Here is an 18,135-nt window from a genome sequence, read left to right on the forward strand (position 1 = left end):
ACAATTTAAGTGGAAAAAAATGAGTCAGCTGAAAAACAGTGAAAATTTCTCAGGTGCTGTATAGCCTTCAGAGATTTCTCCAGGGCATAAGGTATTCTGGGGACTGCACATCCTGACAGAAGAACACTGCTCACTAACCATGATCACAGAGAGACCAAACATGTGACTCAGCCTCACTTCACTTCAAAATATGACAGAAATGTCATCCACTTACAAGTAGGAAAAGCATAATGGTAATTACCTCAGCAAGGAAACTTAATGGGGTCAATGATCAGCTCTCTGGACATTAAGAGCAAGCCCATCACCAGCTATCTATTCTGGGATTAAAATGCCCTTAAATATATCTGCAGTCATAAATGGGAGAGCTGGTGTGAGATGCATAAGTAGAACTAATTTCAAAAGCACTCACTAATGATGGATTCTGTCCTGTCCAGTTCTCTGGAAGAAAGAGGATAAGGCCGAACCCCGGGGTGAGACTAAAAGACATTCCTCTGTATAGAGCTGGTGATTCCTGAGGAAGAGCTCAGAAATCTGTTTTCAGGAGGACATTTCTCACCCAGGGATTTTAATATCAGGTGATGCTGATATTTCTCATGCTCTCAGAACTTATATAGGTTAGATCTCACTATATACAAAGACCTTTAAAAAATAAATGTTTTGCCATAAATTCTTATTTGTGACCATCCTGCAAATATAGGCAAGCAACAGTATGTTTAAAACATCAAATTTATCATTTAAAAATCTAGTTGTAGTCCCCAAGAAGGATGGAACGAGAAAGGACAACGTAAAAATGAGGAAGAAGAAGAGGAGGAGAAGGAGGAGTATGACGGCTAATGGTAATTGAGCACTTTTTGTGAATAAAGTCTTGACCTAAGCACTCACATTATATGTTTCAGAGGCAACTTACTTCTGACCCTAATTTTTTTCTGTCCTTAATTTATGTGAAGCCCCAAATTATGGAACTTACCTCTGTCTAAAACATTTCATTGTTTGGAAATAATGATGACCCTTACATAGGATGGTGTGAGCAGCAATAAAACGATTGCACAAATAATTATGACAGCTATTTTAATTGAGTGTTTACTATGTGCAAAGTGCTTTATATCCTTTCTCTTATTTAATTCCCACTAAAGCTCAATTAAGTGCAGTAATTTGATATTCTCATTTCATAAATTAGGAAACCCAGGGATGGAGAGGTTAATTACATTGATCAAGATCAATTAGCTAAGATTTGGCTGAATCAAATTCAAACCCATCTGACCTAAACGCTTTGTGCTTTATGAAACCCATTTTGCATCTCTTTAATATAAAACAGACAAGAAGTGAAATTTCTTACATTTCTCTCTAATCTTTGGAATTCTCTTCTTGAAATCCTTTGGTCTTCATTGTTTAAACCAATTTGAAGCTGGACTTGCTTTCATAGATAGGCCAGTCTGAAAATGTATGAGTCTGAAAAGAACCAACTCATGACTAGCTGGTAATATATAACTCGATGAATGTTTTGAGTTACACATAACAAGAAATTTCTTTGAAATTATTACCTTCCCCGTCTGCTCTAGTTTGTACATAAAGAAGTATCCAGTGACTTATATAGTACTACTTTCTGCTGATAAATGAAAACAGAAATTAGCAAATATGTTTGATATGAATGTATGCTCATCCTATGGTTGTCCATTACATAAAACAAAAACTCCACATGAGGGAGGGGAGTTCAAGAGAGGTGAAAAACTATCTTTTTATGTAGCTCACCAGTAGCCAAATAGCAATGAGTTTCAGAATAAAAGTTTCAAATACAAGTTGTCTCTTTTTGCTCCACTAGTATATTTTAAACAGTACTTAAAATTCAGAGGTTTGCATTATTTCTACCTTTTGTGTCTCTGTTTCTATTTTCCCACTGGCAGTGAAAGGAACTGCCATTTACTATACACCTGTCAACCTGTCAGACACTATTCTCTTCATATACATTCTCCTTTCATAAGGGCATAAATAAAGGATTAGAATGCCCATTTTTGGACAAGGAAACTGAGTATCAGAAAAGTTTATTTGCCTAAGATGCCTGGTAAACTGAACAAAGAAAGACTTTAGCCCCTGAGAGTAACTTTTAAGATGGTAGAGGCTTAACAAAGTTTATAGAAGAAGTTGAAGAAGAGGGTAGGGGAGGAGAAAAAAATAATGAGGACCAGAAGGCTAGCTACTAAAATGTTGATAATGATTCTCTCTAGGCAGTGGGCTTATAGGTAGATCGGCGTGCGCGTGCACACACACACACAAACACACGTACATACAGCTCTATTTTCTAACTTCTGCCCATCTTTATTTTCTAAACTTCAAAATAGATGTCTATTTGGAGGGAAAAATAATTTACATAGTCTTCAAAATAGAGACACCATTACCTTTGTAAACAAGATTAGTAATAATTTTTAAATCATATACAAAACTTCTGGTGATATTTACTCGTGTTTATTCTAGCAGGTTGATTTTTTAAACAAATAGGCAGTATTCATAAGTTAGTTGAACCATTATGATTTGGACAAGAAACAAGGACTTTATAATCATGATTTGGTCAAGAAAAAAGGCTACACTAAGATCAGCCTTTATGCCATTTGAAATTTTAACTGTACTAAAAAGAAAGGTGATTTTAAAATTTCAACTAAACTGAGTATATTTCTCTAGAAATCTCTTCAGATAAAATTGTGACAAAGGGACAAATAGATAGGCTACTTTTTAGTGAGCCTCATCATACTTTCATATTTCTTACTTCATTGGAAAATTGGCTCAATTAAACTTTTATTATCTAACAACAGAAATGAATGGATATAGAATCAAGGTCTCAGTTACATCTAGCTATTATACTATCAAAATATGACAAAGTGAAAGAAGACAATATTTATTTTGCCTGAGAACTCTGTAACTGTTGTTTTGTTAGACATAGATGTTTGGAGGTAAAGTAATAATTATTTCTTGATGATCTCCTGAATTTATTGGCTTTTGGAGAATACTTTTGAATGCTCAGGGTGAAGAAATTGCTTTTTGTATTAATTTCTAGTTGCTTTTTTTCTTAGGGTAAAAAGTAGATAAAGTTGCAACATGGTGAATTACACAATATTTGTCAAAGGATAGGTTTATTATAAATTATTGGAGCCTACACTCTTAAAGTGTGAAGCCTGGGAAGGGTTATGGTCAGAGCTGGTAAAACCAGAAAACAAAAAGAATGAACATGGACATATGTTTCAGAACACTAGCATCCTTAGGAATTTGAAACAGAGAGAGTTAGAAAAAATACAAGGAAATACTACTTTGTATCATTGGCCAATAAACAAGCCATTCTACTCTAAGTGTAGCATATATTTCAAACTTTGTAGAGATAAAAAGCAAAAGAAAATGAAATCTGTGTGGAAGGTTAGGAAAGGGTTGAGGTAGATATAATAATATCAAGTAAAACATATTGGGCATATATGTACCAGGAACTGGATTAAGAACTTCACATAAGGTTATCTAATTTAGTACTCAATATAACACTTTAGACATATATTATGTTTATTTTTGTCTTTATTTTAAATACAGCCATCAGAGTCTCATAGAGTTTTGGTCACTTACTCAAGGTCATCCAAAAATTAAGTGTGGGAAATAAGACTGAAACTCAGGTTGATCTATCTCCACGCCAGAGCTTACCCTCTCTGCTGCAGTGTAGTAGTGATACTGCTGATATCATAAAGGGTGATGAGAAAGGATGGAAGCCAGGCCTACATGCACATAGACTGCTAGCTATGGCTAAGTGTGAAGTTATTTGGTTAAGTTGCATTTTGCCTTACATTTCTACTACTCAATTAATTGTCAAACAGACTCAAAGGATATCATCATGAATTACTATTTAAAGATCTGGATGATGGATCAAAAATAACTGATTTTGAGTTTTGGCTGATGTATGTCGAAGCTAGATAACCTTGATTAGTTAATTAACAACACCAGGAGACACAATTTTCCCATTTCTAAAACAGGGATAATAATCCTCCGTGACATATATAGTTCAAACAGTTGTTTTATAAGCAAATTATGCAATTCAAGTGAAAAGACTAAGTAAACCATAAAAGTCTATGAATGTGAAGGAATGGATAAGATGGAATAAGATGATATAGGATTAAAATACAAACATTGAAAATAATGTCATTTTTATTTCCTGCTTTACCGCTTATCATCTATCTGCAATTCCTTACTGCATGAAAAGCTTTCTCATGGCATTTTTTTACCTCTTTGCTTCTCAGAGTATAAATGAGTGGATTCAACATAGGTGGATTCACCTTTGTCTACAGATAAAGTTGACGTTGGACGTATATAAGTAAATACACAGGGTGCAAAGAACCAGGCAACAACAGTGAAGTGGGCCCTGTAGGTAGAGAGGGCATTGTGTCTCCCTTCTGCACTATGGGACTTCAAGGAGCACAGGATGTGAGTGTAAAAGGCAACCAGCATGAAGTTCAACAGGCAGGTCACACCACTGTTGGCAACCACCAGCAAACCAAGGGCATAAACATTAGTGCAGGCAAGTTCCAGCAACGGGTAAAAGTCAGAGACCAAGTGATTGATCATATTGGGCCCACAGAATGGCAACTGAAGGACCAGGAGGAGCTGAACTGAAGAATGTAGGAAACCCTTCAGCCAAGCCACTCCCACTAGCAGGGCACAGAGATGCCTGGTCATCATGAGCATGTACTTCAGGAGCTTGCAGAGGGTGATCTAGTGGTCATATCACTGTCAGCAGAATTATCTCAACACCTCCCAAAAATGGGCTCCAAAGAACTGAGCCATTCAGCCTTTATAAGAGATGGCTTTCCCTTCATACAAGAGTCGGTAATGAGTTTGGGGGTCATAGAGGAAGAATAACAGGTGTCAATACAGGACAAGTTGGCCAAGAAGCTATACAGGGGGGAAGCCAGGATGGAGCTGGAGGTGAGGTGATGGTTGCCACAATAAGCATGCTGACACAAACTGTGACAACACAGGTGATAAAAAAGACCACAAAGAATTCTCTATACCTCTGGGTTCTATGAGAGTCCTAGCATGAAAACTTCTGTGATATTGTGTGGTATTTCCACAGAGGCCAAGAACACTGGCAATGCAGGTACAGTATTGCCTGCAAAGTCAAGAGAGAAACATAATTGTAACAGAATTAATTCCAGGGGAGAAAATTTTTCAAGGTGTCCTTTAGTTACACCCAATTTCCTTTATCACTCTAATCCTTTCTGTTCCAAAATTCTTGTATCAGTTCATTCTGTTAACCCCAAATTGTGAGCGCATTTCTCTCTGTTAACCTTAGCATCACTGGGCACTAGATATCTGAGTTCTTACACAAAAATAATTTATCTAAATTTTAATTTCTTTTGTTACTACTGAAATTTAACATTTGGCAGATTGATTTTCTAAGTCAATTGAAGGACATCTGACTAGTTTCAGTATGGTGCCTCATAGATACAATGGTACTTGGGAAAACTATGAAATATTTAGGATTTCCTGAAATTTCTGCATATGTAGCCCATACGCTTTGAAACAAATCTTTCTTCTTGGACTTTGCAAGGAGGCTTGCTACACTCTCTGTCAGAGTTTGCAATAGTAACACAAATTGATGTAAAACAAACTGAAATAGGCTTGGGAGAAACTTATTTGCCTAACTTCTCCATTTTTCTCATTGCTCATTTACTCTCACTCTATGCCCATGCTGTGGACAGCATCAGGTCTACGAAGTCAATTTAAGTTACTCTTCTCTTTTGCTTTCCCTGGGCTTGGTGAAGTCCTTCTAGTTAAAGGCTGCTAGCTCCTCTGAAGTCTACAGGGAGAAGTTAAAGTTGAAAGAAAAAGATTGATGAGCATCAGCGAAAGATCTACTAAATGATGATCTGCCTATCCATGACATAAAGGAAGCTACGGGGCCGGGAGAACAAATTTCCAGTCGTAAACAACTATAAATCTCAATCTCATCTGGCAGAATATTCCTACTCACCTCTGCTGTCCTAATGATATTAAGGAAATGCTTATGGCTTAGTTACCGATTAAATAAAAAACTATTACCAACCCCACCCACCACCAACCTATTATTCTCCAGGAAACATAGAGCTACTTAAACTAATTAAATCTTCCAGCTTGCTGAAGAAGTGATGCTCAGTATAATAAGAATTGAGAGAGAATCATTTAGTGTCAGAAGCAGAAGAGACACCCAGATATAAGAAACACTGGAGAGAAGATTCCTGTGTTGATCAGGAAGCTGCCCCCTTTTTCTCTCTCCAAGCTTTACTGTTGGAAGGCAAATACAGCTTCTGCAAGTGAGAAGTCTGATGGGGACCCTTTCAGATTAGAACATTATGTCCAAGAGAAGACAGCAGTAATAAGAGCAAACACCTGTGTAGCACTTAGTCTTTGCCCAGCATTGTCCTAACTGCTTTACAGCCATCAGTTTGTTTAATCCTCACATCATCTCCTTGAGGTAGATTAGTGTTTTTACCCTTGTTGTGCAGAGGAAGAAGGTGAGACACACATTTTGCAACATACAGAAGCATATTCAGCTAATCAGTGGCAGAGCTAGGCTTTGCATCCAGGAAGTCTTGCTATAGAGTCTGTGGGCTTTGCTTTACTTTACTGTGACTTAAACTCATCTTATTTTGAATCCTTCCTCTGCCATTTGCTAGTTGTGCAATCGTGGACAACTTCTCAAAACTTCAATGTCCTTATCTATAAAATAAAAATAAGAGTACTGCTCTACCCTCAGATTGCAAAGAGGAACAAATGAAAACAGTGCATGTTTAATGTTTGTACAGAGCCTGGATGTGGTAAATATTCCATAAATGGCATCTGTGATGTTAGCATCATCAACATCATGGGAAATAAATTCTTCACATGGCTTAAGGAGCCAAGGACCTAAGTAACTGCATCCAACACTAAGCAGGTATTGATATGGGTATAATTTTATTATAAATATTAAAAATGTCCTTATACCAATCCCCATACAGAATATGAGAGTAGAGGAAATACAATCAATATGAATATTATACAGTTTAGCCAAATAATGAATTTACATGCAACAAAATAAAAATGTTTAGCTGATTTATCTCTGTGATTCAAATTTGCAGGAGTACAATATAAATTATTTGCTAAAAACCAGCAAAAATAGAAATCTCCTGTTTGAATTACCCATGAGAAAATTATTTCCCACAAATTAATGAGAATTTAGTAAAATTACTCCACTGCACTTTTGTTTGAGTTGGATTTTTCTTTAATTTTAAAAATAGATTTTAGAAAACTTATACTGACTGACTTATATTGACTCAGAGGACACCAACAGGTCACCAGGTTTTGTTGTCATCGTTTTTTTTAACATCCTAACATCATAGAATGGTCGGCCTGGAAGTTGTCTTAAGGGGTCATCCAGGCCAGCTCCAAGCATAGCATCTCAAATTTCACTGTTTTATGTGATTGAACTCCTGGGTGAAATTCAAATTTGTTTTCACATTGAGGCAAAACACAGATTAGGCAATTGCTCCCGATTACAGAAACTCATCTGAGCTCAAACTTTCTTAGAATAGTGCTGGATGACAACCCAAAATGGAGTTATTTAATTACCAGCAGCTGGGAATTATTTCCGTTATCCATTTCTCTTTTATTGCCGAAGAACCCTATGACATTTAAAATAATCTTTTCCAATTGTCTCCTTTTTAAAGGTGGTGGATTCAAGACTCAGAAAGATTAGGTGCAGCTGGTACAAAGTCACATGTGTGATTCATGGCAGAGATGAGGCTGGAACCCAGGTTGCTTGTTGCTGGAGCCTGTGATCTTTCAAATATAACCTCCACCCTCCATTATCTACTCTCTCTGTGTTTGACAAGCCAAAAAAAAAAAAAACAAAACAAAAACACTGCTGCTGATATTAGGGAAGACGACCTCACAGGAGGAGTAGTTGGCTTGTTGGCTCTGCATTCTGCTAAGAATACCCATCAGCACAGTCTCAGAGAAAATATTTCTCCTTCCACCAGAATGAGTAATTTATAAGGTGGGAGTGATGACATAGGGATTATCAATACTATGGGCTTTCTGTCTCTCTAAAGGAGGCTAATTCTCCCCTCACAGGATCACTTGCTGAAGCAGTGTTGGAACTAGCTTTTGCCTCATTCACAGGTTAGAACGATATTGATGCCATCATTTAATTAAACCTTTTGAATACAGCTTAGGTCTCAAAGAAGTGACTTATATTTTGTCTCCTAGAAGTGCCCAGTGTCCTTCTAGTGTCTAGACAGAGGTCATAAATTGGAGGAAAAGGGAGTTAGGATATTTCAGGAATTGGTATTAGAGTGTCAGCATCTTTAGGAAAATCGCTGAGTGAGCAACAACAAAAATCAGTATCACATATTGAGCATCTTCTGTGTTCTAGAAGTGGATCCTAGGCCCTTTCACATATATCATCTCTTTCATCTACCCCCATAAAGCCTGGAGAAATGCACCACTGTCCTTTATCCTTACCTCTAACGTGTGGAGTGCTAAAAGATCAAGAAAACTAGAGTCAGAATGACCTAAATTGGAATTACACTTCCACCATTTCAATCATTCAATAAGTATTATTTTAGGCTCCACCTAATAAAAGATAGCATTCTGGTAAATGCCAAGAATATCATAGTGAATAAAACAGACATTGCCCTTGTCAGCCTGGAGCACATGTTCTAAAAGGGTCAGTAACCACCTCTAAAGCCAGGCAGGGGCATAAACAAATAGGACAATAACAAAATCAAATATGTGAAATTGCTCAATTCATATATTTTATGTATATTTTAATGCTGATAAATATTGACAGAGATATACATGTTTAATACTTATTGATATATGCAGCAAATTTTCCTCCATAAAATTTCTAACCATTTACATTTCCAACACTCTTGCCTGTTCAGCACATGTGTAGAGCAATTCCCCAGTACTGCATGAATCTTATTCTAAGCCTTCTCCAAACCTGTTCCCTGAAAACTTCTAGAAAAAGTCACAAAATAGGGAGGATTTAGTCCACTATAAATTCACATCACCAACTTCAAAAGGCCCATCAAAGTGGCCCAGCAATCCTACTATATTTCTTTAATCAATACATTTTCCCAATTCTCCACAAGAACCATTTAAAATCTGCTTTAATTTCTTCAAGATTCCCTTTTCCACCTCAGTCTGAGTTAAAAAGTGTGAAAAAAACTTTCTTAGAACTACATTTCTGTCTATGACCTTCCTTCCTTCCTTTTGTCCCTGTCTGCTTCACAGGAGTCAGACCCACATCGCTCCTAGTGGCTCTTCCCACCTTCCCTCACCAGAGGTTCCCCCAGTAAATCTCTTATACAGCTACTCTGTCTTAGTTTCTGCTTTTCAGAGAACCAGGACTGATAGAGATTATATTAAAAAGTCTTACAAAGCAATAGGATAAACACAGACAACCAAATGAGATTTGAATAGAACTTCAGCAAAGAAAATCTACAATGGTCAGCAAACATATAAAGGGCGCTCACTTCTTTAATCATCTGAGAACTATGATGCAGAACCACAATAAAATACTACTGCAATGTCCCTTCCGCATGGCTAAATGAAAAGGGCTGTCAATACCTAGTGTTTGATATCAATATGGATGAATTGTATCTCTCATATGCTGCTGGTGGAAATATATAATTGTTTCTAAGTACCTGTTGAAAAGCTATTCAAGATTGCCAGCCAATGTCAAATATACATATAATCTATGACTGAGAAACTCCACTCTGAGGTATAAATCCAAGAGAAATGTGTGTACCCGTGCATTGGAAGACACATCACTATGATTGTTAATAGAGCTATTTGTAATAGCACAAAACTGGTAACAACCTAAACATCCATCCTCATTAGAATGGATAAAAAATGTATGGTACATTCATACAATGGACTAACAGATCAATGAAAATAAATGAACTACAGGTGCATTTAACAACATGAATGAATCTCACAAATGCAATGTGGAGCCAAAGAATCCAGTCTTAAAAGATTACAAACTGTATGATTGCATTTACTTAAAATTTTAAAATAGACCAATCTAGGGCTGTATACTTAGGTGGTAAATGTATAAAAGTATAAAGAAAAAAAGAAGTTTCATCATGGAAGAGATAAATGGAAGAGAAAGAAATGGGATTGGGGAAGAGATATAATGGGTCCTGGAAGGGCTAGAAATCTTCTCCTTCTTGACATGGTTGTGGTTATATAGGTGTTGCACCTTACAATTCAGAGATTTTTTCTTTGGTTTGGTTGTTAAGAGTTTGATTATGATGTATCTGGGTGAATTTCTTTTCTTTTTTTTTTTTTTCTGAGGAAGATTAACCCTGAGCTAACATCTGCTGCCAATCCTCCTCTTTTTGCTGAGGAAGACTGGCCCTGAGCTAACATCCATGCCCATCTTCCTCTACTTTATATGTGGGACACCTACCACAGCATGGCTTGCCAAGTGGTGCCATGTTGGCACCCGGGATTGGAACCAGCAAACCCCGGACCACCAAAGCGGAAAGTACAAACTTAACCAGTGTGCAAAGGGGCCAGCACCCTGGGTGAATTTCTTTAAGTTCATCCAGTTTGAGATTTGCAGAGCTTCTTGAACCTGTAAGTCTTTATGTTTCACCAATATTTGGAAGTTTACAGCTGTTATTTTTCAAATATTTTTCTCTGAACTACATTCTTTTCTTTTTCTAAGACTCTGATAACATGAATGTTAGACATTTGGTATTGCCCCACAAGTCTCTGAGACTCTATCCTTTTTTTAAAATCTCCTTTTCTCTTTGTGCTTTGATCTATCTTCAAGTTCACAGACTCTTTCATTTATATTTCCATTGTGCCACTGAATTTTTAATTTTGGTTATTGTATCATTCAGTTCTCAATTTGCAATGTTATTCTTCTTTATAATTTCTATTTCTTTGCTGATACATTTTATCTTTCATTTGTTTCAAGTATGCTTGCCCTTATTTATGGGATCATGGTTATAGGATTGCTTTAAAGTCTTTGTCTGAAAATTCCATTATCTATGTCACTGCAAAATTGGCATCTGCTGATTATTTTTCCTTTGTAGGTTAAGGTTTCCTGATTCTTTGTATACTGAGCAACATTGGATTGTATCCTGAATATTTTGAATATTATATTATGATACTTTGGATCTTTTTTAAATTAAAGAGAACATTAAATTTTTAGTTTTAGCAAGCAATTAATCTTGTTAGTTGCAGGTGGCAATTTCCAACCCACCTTCTATGGGTTGTGATTCCAATGTCAATTCAGTTATCAAATCTTTTGTAGTGTTATTCAGACCTGTCATGTATGGCACCCAGTGGCCAGTCTAGGACTTGGGTTGTGCTCAAACCTGTGATGTCATTCTCAAAGATTGGTATGTTGTCTAAGTTAAGATCCACACAGTTGCAGCTCAGAGGTGGGCCCTGGAATGCATACACAACTTCCTGGGGTGACTCTCTTAAGTGCTCTCATCTCTTTGATCTCACTGATGCTTTCTGCCTCTGGAAACTTTGCTTTAGTTTTCTCATTGTGCTGCACACTTCCCACAACCGAGTCTATGTCAATGGGGAAGATTCAGGAGTAGGCAGAGAGAATAAACTCAATGAGGATTTGTCCTATGCTCTCGAGATGATAGGTTCTATGGCCAAGTGGAAAGATCTTCCTCCCTAAGAGATTTAGGCACCTGCTCAGCCACCATTGTTGCCCTTGTCACTGCTTCTCTGCCACAGGCATCTGGGACAGGAGAGAAAATTAAAAAACAGGAAAACAAAGAGGTCCACCCCATGACTCTCTGGCCCATTTGTCTGACCAAGAAGAGACAGGTTCTCCTGGAGTTCTTTATATATGTACCCAGTACATACTTCCAGGTCTAGACTGCTTTTGAGTTCCAGCCAGTGATACAGAGGGGAAAAAATCAGAAACTTCAAATCTGATCTCCTTCTCCAATGTTTCTGCAATCATTTACTTTTCACAGTGCTGAGGTATCTTTTCCATGCATTCTATGTAGCGTTTATAGCTGTATCTCTGCAAGAAAGAAAGGAATGACTGTGCTTACTCCATCTTTTCCGGAACAGAAGCTCTTCAAGATAGAGTACAATTTGAAGTTGAGCTAAGAAGATTTGCTCAGAGATTAGCTGTTAGAAGAAAGAGAGAGAGAGAATACACAAGGATGACTCCCAAATTTGGGGTGCTGAGCCAAAAGAACAGTGAATGAAGGGCTGGCTTGAAGACTCTCTGCTGGAAAATAAATAGGCATATAGCTACATCTTCTCAAGTCCCTAATACTACAGAATTTAATGGTAGCTGAGGTGGCACCTCCTGTCTCTCATTCACAAGACCATTATTAAAACCCACAAACCTTAAATCTCTCATGATTACATACTCAAAAAGAAAAAAAAAACCTGCCTATTTGTTTTTCTCTAGTCTCTTCCATCATTCTCATAAAATTAACTTTCAGATAACCCTTTGGGGTTTATCTGACATAAGAAAGAAGGCACAATAAAATACTGTCTTTTGGTATTCAGACCAAATCACCTGCAAGGACATCTCCCACCCCCCAGAAGAATTTCCAGGGACGAAGTCACTGTTTAAGGACGGGATTTTAGTGGGATTCTATCAGTGCTGTGCTCCCAGAATCTAGGACAGTGCCTGAGCTGTTGTTTTTCATCAAGAAACTAGCATGAGTTTATGAGTTCTAGTATATTCTGTTTTTAATGTGCCTTTTGGAAAAATCACTTGTGCTTATTTTAAATGAAAACCAAAGTATAAATAAAATTTCAAAGTAAAGTAGAATCCAACCACCAAATTAAGTACCGTTGTCACTTCGATAAACCTACTTGCAAGCACATCGCTATCTGTACCAGCAGAGGCAGAAGTTAGTCACAAAATTTTTATCACTGGGCCACATGTCATTTCATAATCTGAGTTTTAAATTCTGTATTATGTTGTAAATACCTTCTATGACAACAAATACAGATAAATGTCATCTTTTTAAAATAGATAAACATAATCTGTGTACTATGGAATACAAAATTGTGGGGGAACATGTAACTTACTTATATTAGATGGGAAACAGAAAAATTACGAGCTTCAGAAACCAGGAAAAACATATAATAGTATTGCGTAGGAAATGTTATTACATCTAATGAGATTTTCATCTGTGCCTAAATTGTTCTTCCTTCCAAAGAAACATTTTTAAAATTTCCTTTCACTGTATTATCAACAAAATTCAGGCTTGAAACAGAATGCCTGGGACAGCTGACTAGAGAACTCAAAACGTTCAAGTTATGATGACACATACAAATGGAAAGCAAAGGCATCTCATTATAACTAGGAACCAGGAGCAAGCATTTTACTAAGCAGATTAGAGTGAATCAAGCATCCTTGATGATGTACTTGATAATGCCTGGACTTTAAATAAATCTGCCCAAGTGCACATCAGAGATTGTTTATAGGGACATTGATAACAGGAAGCTTACAAGCAGACAGTATGAACAAAATAAAAAATGCAGGGGAAGATAAGAAGATACTAAAGCACTATGCATTTTGGCAAGATCAGACTTGAAGGCATAAAGATCTGTATTTAAATTCCAGCTCAACCTTGGCTAAGTAATTCAGCCTCTGTGAACACAGTTTCTTCCTTTTTAAAAAGAAAATCATGTCAACTTCTTATGAAGACAATATGAGATCTCATTTATAAAGTGATTAGCACAATGCCTACCACCAAGTCAGCGCTCAATGAACTATACACTATGTGTGTGAGTGTGTGTCTGTGTGAGGTCACATGTCCACAACATTTAGACATTTGTTTTAGAATTTCATGACACATCATAGTTTATTATATACAACTGTACTTATGTTAATTTGAGTACAAGCCTATTCCATACATTTCAATGGCTTGAATTCAATCATTCCTAATTTAATTTTCTTTAATCTCAAAGTCAAAAACTACAGATTCTTTCAGATATTATTGTAGATAGGAATCAAATATAGGGGAACCATCAGCAACTACTTTGACCAATATTCTGGCATACAGAGTTGGAAGACTAGGTTAGCAACATTTCAACAAGGGGATTCTGCTCATCATAGACTCTCAATACCCCAGACTGATGAAGACTCCATCTCAGACAAAGGTGAGGGAGAGATAGGTAGTATTTCCATGAAATTTAAATGGTATATAATAATTTATCTGGTCAATAACGTAGAACATAGGATAGATTAGACATAATGTCAAACATTCAAATCAATTTTACTTGGAAAATGTTTGATGTTCTCTCAGTTGTCATCATGACAATATGAATTGTTAATAAAAATGACTGCATATTTCTTTCCTTATTGAATTTGTACCCTCCATCCACAATTGCTTATTTTTCCAAAGATTCCTCATGGCATTTTTCACTTCTGCATTTCTCAGTGTATAAACTAAAGGGTTGAACACAGTGTAAAAATACAATAAAACACAACCACTAAAGTAGATGATAGCCCCATGGAACTAAATATACAAGGCACAAAGATCTGGGCAACAACAGTGAAGTGGGCCCCACGGTGGAGAGAACTTTGTGTCTTTCCTCTGCACTTTGGCATGTCAAGGAGTGCAGGATGACAATGTACAAGGAAGCCAGTACCAAATTTCAGCAGGAAGATCATACCGCTGTTGGCGACCAACAGCAGACCAATGACATATGTGTTGCTATAGGTGAGATCAAGCAAGGGGTACAAGTCACAGACAAAGTGATTGATCACATTGGACCCACTGAATGGCAACTGAAGGTCCAGGAGGAGCTGAACCAATGAATTTAGGAAGTCCCCAGCCAAGCCATCCCCACCAAGAGGGCACAGAGATGCCTGATCATGTAGTTCAGGGGCTTGCACATGGCCAGGTAATGGTCATAGGCCATCACTGTGAGAAGAATGGTTAGGCAAAAATGTCCTAGATATGACAACAAAAGTGTAAATAATATAAGAAGAAAAGTGACAAATTTGACTCCATTAAAACTGAGAAATTCTGCTCTTCAGAGTACGTTTTACAGAAAACAAAAAAGACAAGCCAGAGATTAGGAGAAAATATTTGCAAATCACTTATCTTATAAAGTACTTGTTTTCACAATATATAAAGTACTCTTGAATTTCAATAGCAATAAACAATTCAGTATAAAATAGTCAAAAGAATTGAATAGAAATTTGACCAAGGAAGATATACAAATGACAAAAAGCGCATGAAAAATGCTAAACATCACTAGTCATTAAGGAAATGCAGATTAAACTCATAACAAGACATAACTACTGAACTATTAGAAAGGCTAAAATAACAAATATAACAATACCAAGTTCTGACAATGATGAAAGCCTAAAAATATCATGTGTGTAACAATTGACTTAATTCCATTTCTAGGAGCTCATACTTACAAACTTTCATAAAGACTTCATTGCAGAACTATTTGTCATAGAAAAAGATTGAAGGAACATGAAGATGACTCGATACATTAATTTTAGTGTATCTGGTTAAGGAAATATTAAGAAATATGAGGAAATTGAAAATGAGTTCAGTCTATATAGACTAATAGGGAAAGACGTTTGAGAAGCTGAGTAGTAAAATGCAAAATTTATACACAAAAACATAAACAAAAACACATACAGAAAATATGCTTATATTTGTCAAAATATCACTTGAAGAATCTTACAGAGAAGAGTGACTGCATCTGGAAGGACGTGGAGACTCTAGTGAGGAATGGGTAGGAGATTTATTCTACACTGTTACAATTTTGTATAGATTATATTTTTAATATTTATATTTTATAATTTCAACTTTTATTTAAAAATGTAAAACATCACACTAAAAATTTCATATGTAATGCAAATGAAATTGAATAAAGGAAATACTCAATAAATCACTAAATATTTTAACAAGTACAATAAAAAGAAGGAAAGTAAAAGAAAAATCTGAATAAATATAACTAAGAATGAAAAAGTAAGTAATAAAAATATGTGCAGAAAGTAAAAATTACAGTAAATATATAAACATTTCATTGACTAATTCATTACATAGCATTTGTTGACTCCGTTCTGTACATTCATTTCACCTTTGTAGGTGCTGTAATAAACAAGATATTATAGAAGTTACATTCTGGCAGAGAAATTATTATTAATAGTACAAACACAGAGTTCACCCTTTAATTATAATTATCATAAATCCTTTGGAGAAAAGAAAAGTCTCCATCAGATTTATGAAGAATTTTACACTCAAAGGATGTGGCTGTAGTGCTAACTTACTTTCTTCATTATGGATTATGCACTTACTTACTAGTTGATGTGACATTTTTTCTCCAGAGCTTCTTCACAGCATTAGTCATTTCTGAATTTCTCAGAGTATAGATTAACGGGTTCAGCATAGGGGTTACAACTGTGTAAAACACACTCAATGATTTGTCAATGGGGAAGGTCTTTGCAGGTCTTACATAAATGAAAATACAAGGAACAAAGAAGAAGACAATCACAGTGATGTGAGAACCACAGGTCTGGAGGGCTTTCCGCCTCCCTTCCTGACTAAGGTTCTTTAGAGAGTACAAGATGACACCATAAGAGATGAGTAACAATAGAAACACAATAGTACAGATCAGTCCTCCATTGGCCACCACTAAGAGGCTGATGACAGAGGTGTCAGCACAGACAAGTTTCAATAAGGGGTACATGTCACAGGAAAAACAATCAATCACATTGAGGACACAGAATGGGAGCCCATAAATAGTGCTAAGTTGAATTACTGAGTGCAGAAAACCTCCAACCCAACACACTACTAGCAGTACAACACACACCCATTGCCTCATGATAATCAAATAAGGCAAGGGCTTGCAGATGGCCACATAGTGGTCATAGGCCATCACCAACAGAAGAAAGACTTCTGATCCACCAAACAAATGTGATGCAAAGAGCTGAATCATACAACAATAGAACGATACAGTATTTGTCCCAAAGAACAAGTCAAAAATCAATTTGGGGGTAATGGAAGAGGAATAAAGGACATCCATAAATGAGAGACCACCAAGAAAAAAGTACATCAGGGAGTCCAGGGTCTCACTGACAGTCACAGTCACAACAATGAGCATGTTGCCCACCATGGTCAAAATATAAAAGAGCAAAAACATAACAAAAAGGACTTTCTGCTCCTTTGGATTCTGTGTGAGGCCCAAGAGGACAAAGTAAGTCACATTGTTCCTTGGTTCCATTTAGTCCTTGTAGATTAGAAACACTGCACCTACAAAACAAGGGGGAAAACTTTTAAATGCATTATAAGGTTAAACTTTTATTTATTCATTCCAATAAAACAATGTGCATGGCATGTCTATTTGTGTCACCTATGTCATAGACATTGTAATCATCAATTTGAATTACATAGTTCCCTACCCTCAGTGATATGATACATAATGAGGGATCAGTCAACCAGGGAAATGCAACAAATGTCATTATAAAAATTTTCACACATGGCTTAGGGTCACAGTGTAGGAAGATATCAATCAAACTGGAATGAGAGAAGGCTTCTGAGAGGAATGCTTTAGATGAGTTTTAAAGGAAAAGTGAAAGAACAAGAGAAGATGGAAGGGAATTCCTGGAAAAGATCCAATTTTTATAGAGTCACAAAATTGTAACACTTGAGACCCATTGAAGGTAATTTACATATTTAAAATGAGTAGATCATATTATTAATGGGAAATTACTGATCTGGGTTGTCTCAGAGCTCTTTGAGACCTCTTTCTTAGAGCCTTTAGATGGATATTCCTCCTTTTCCTGAAAAATCAATGCTGAAGCACTCCAATTATGTGCCTCCAGCCTGTATCTCCCGGCTAATTTTCAAACCTGTATATGGAACTCTTCAATTTTGGACACCTCCAATTGGGTGTGAATTTAGTATTATTATAAAACTAAATTTTTAATTTTCTTCAATAAACAGGGGCATTCCTCATTTCATTAAATGGTGCCACCTTCTGTGTAATTGCTTAGATGATAAATCTCATAGTATGCTTCACTCCTTTGCTCTCGTATTACTTCTTTGATAGCTTTAACAAGTTCTTGTGATTCTACTTTCTAATATATCACATATTTGATCAATTCCCAGC

The 18,135-nt window shown here is 36.4% G+C and overlaps 1 protein-coding gene across 1 annotated transcript; it reads right to left on the reverse strand.

Annotated features, from left to right (window-relative positions):
• Window positions 1–16,317: 16,317 nt before the first annotated feature.
• On the reverse strand, window positions 16,318–17,250 carry LOC124229565 (olfactory receptor 4A47-like). The gene has a single exon (XM_046644840.1). The coding sequence runs from the start codon at window positions 17,245–17,247 to the stop codon at window positions 16,318–16,320; it is 930 nt and encodes a 309-aa protein (XP_046500796.1). The 5' UTR covers window positions 17,248–17,250.
• Between the last annotated feature and the right edge of the window lie 885 nt (window positions 17,251–18,135).

This window comes from Equus quagga, chromosome 17, assembly GCF_021613505.1.
Source record: "Equus quagga isolate Etosha38 chromosome 17, UCLA_HA_Equagga_1.0, whole genome shotgun sequence".
Lineage (NCBI taxonomy): Eukaryota > Metazoa > Chordata > Mammalia > Perissodactyla > Equidae > Equus > Equus quagga.

Excerpts from the sequence above, each read along its gene's own strand:
- LOC124229565 (XM_046644840.1), bottom strand. The coding sequence starts at position 17,247 with ATGGAACCAAGGAACAATGTGACTTACTTTGTCCTCTTGGGCCTCACA.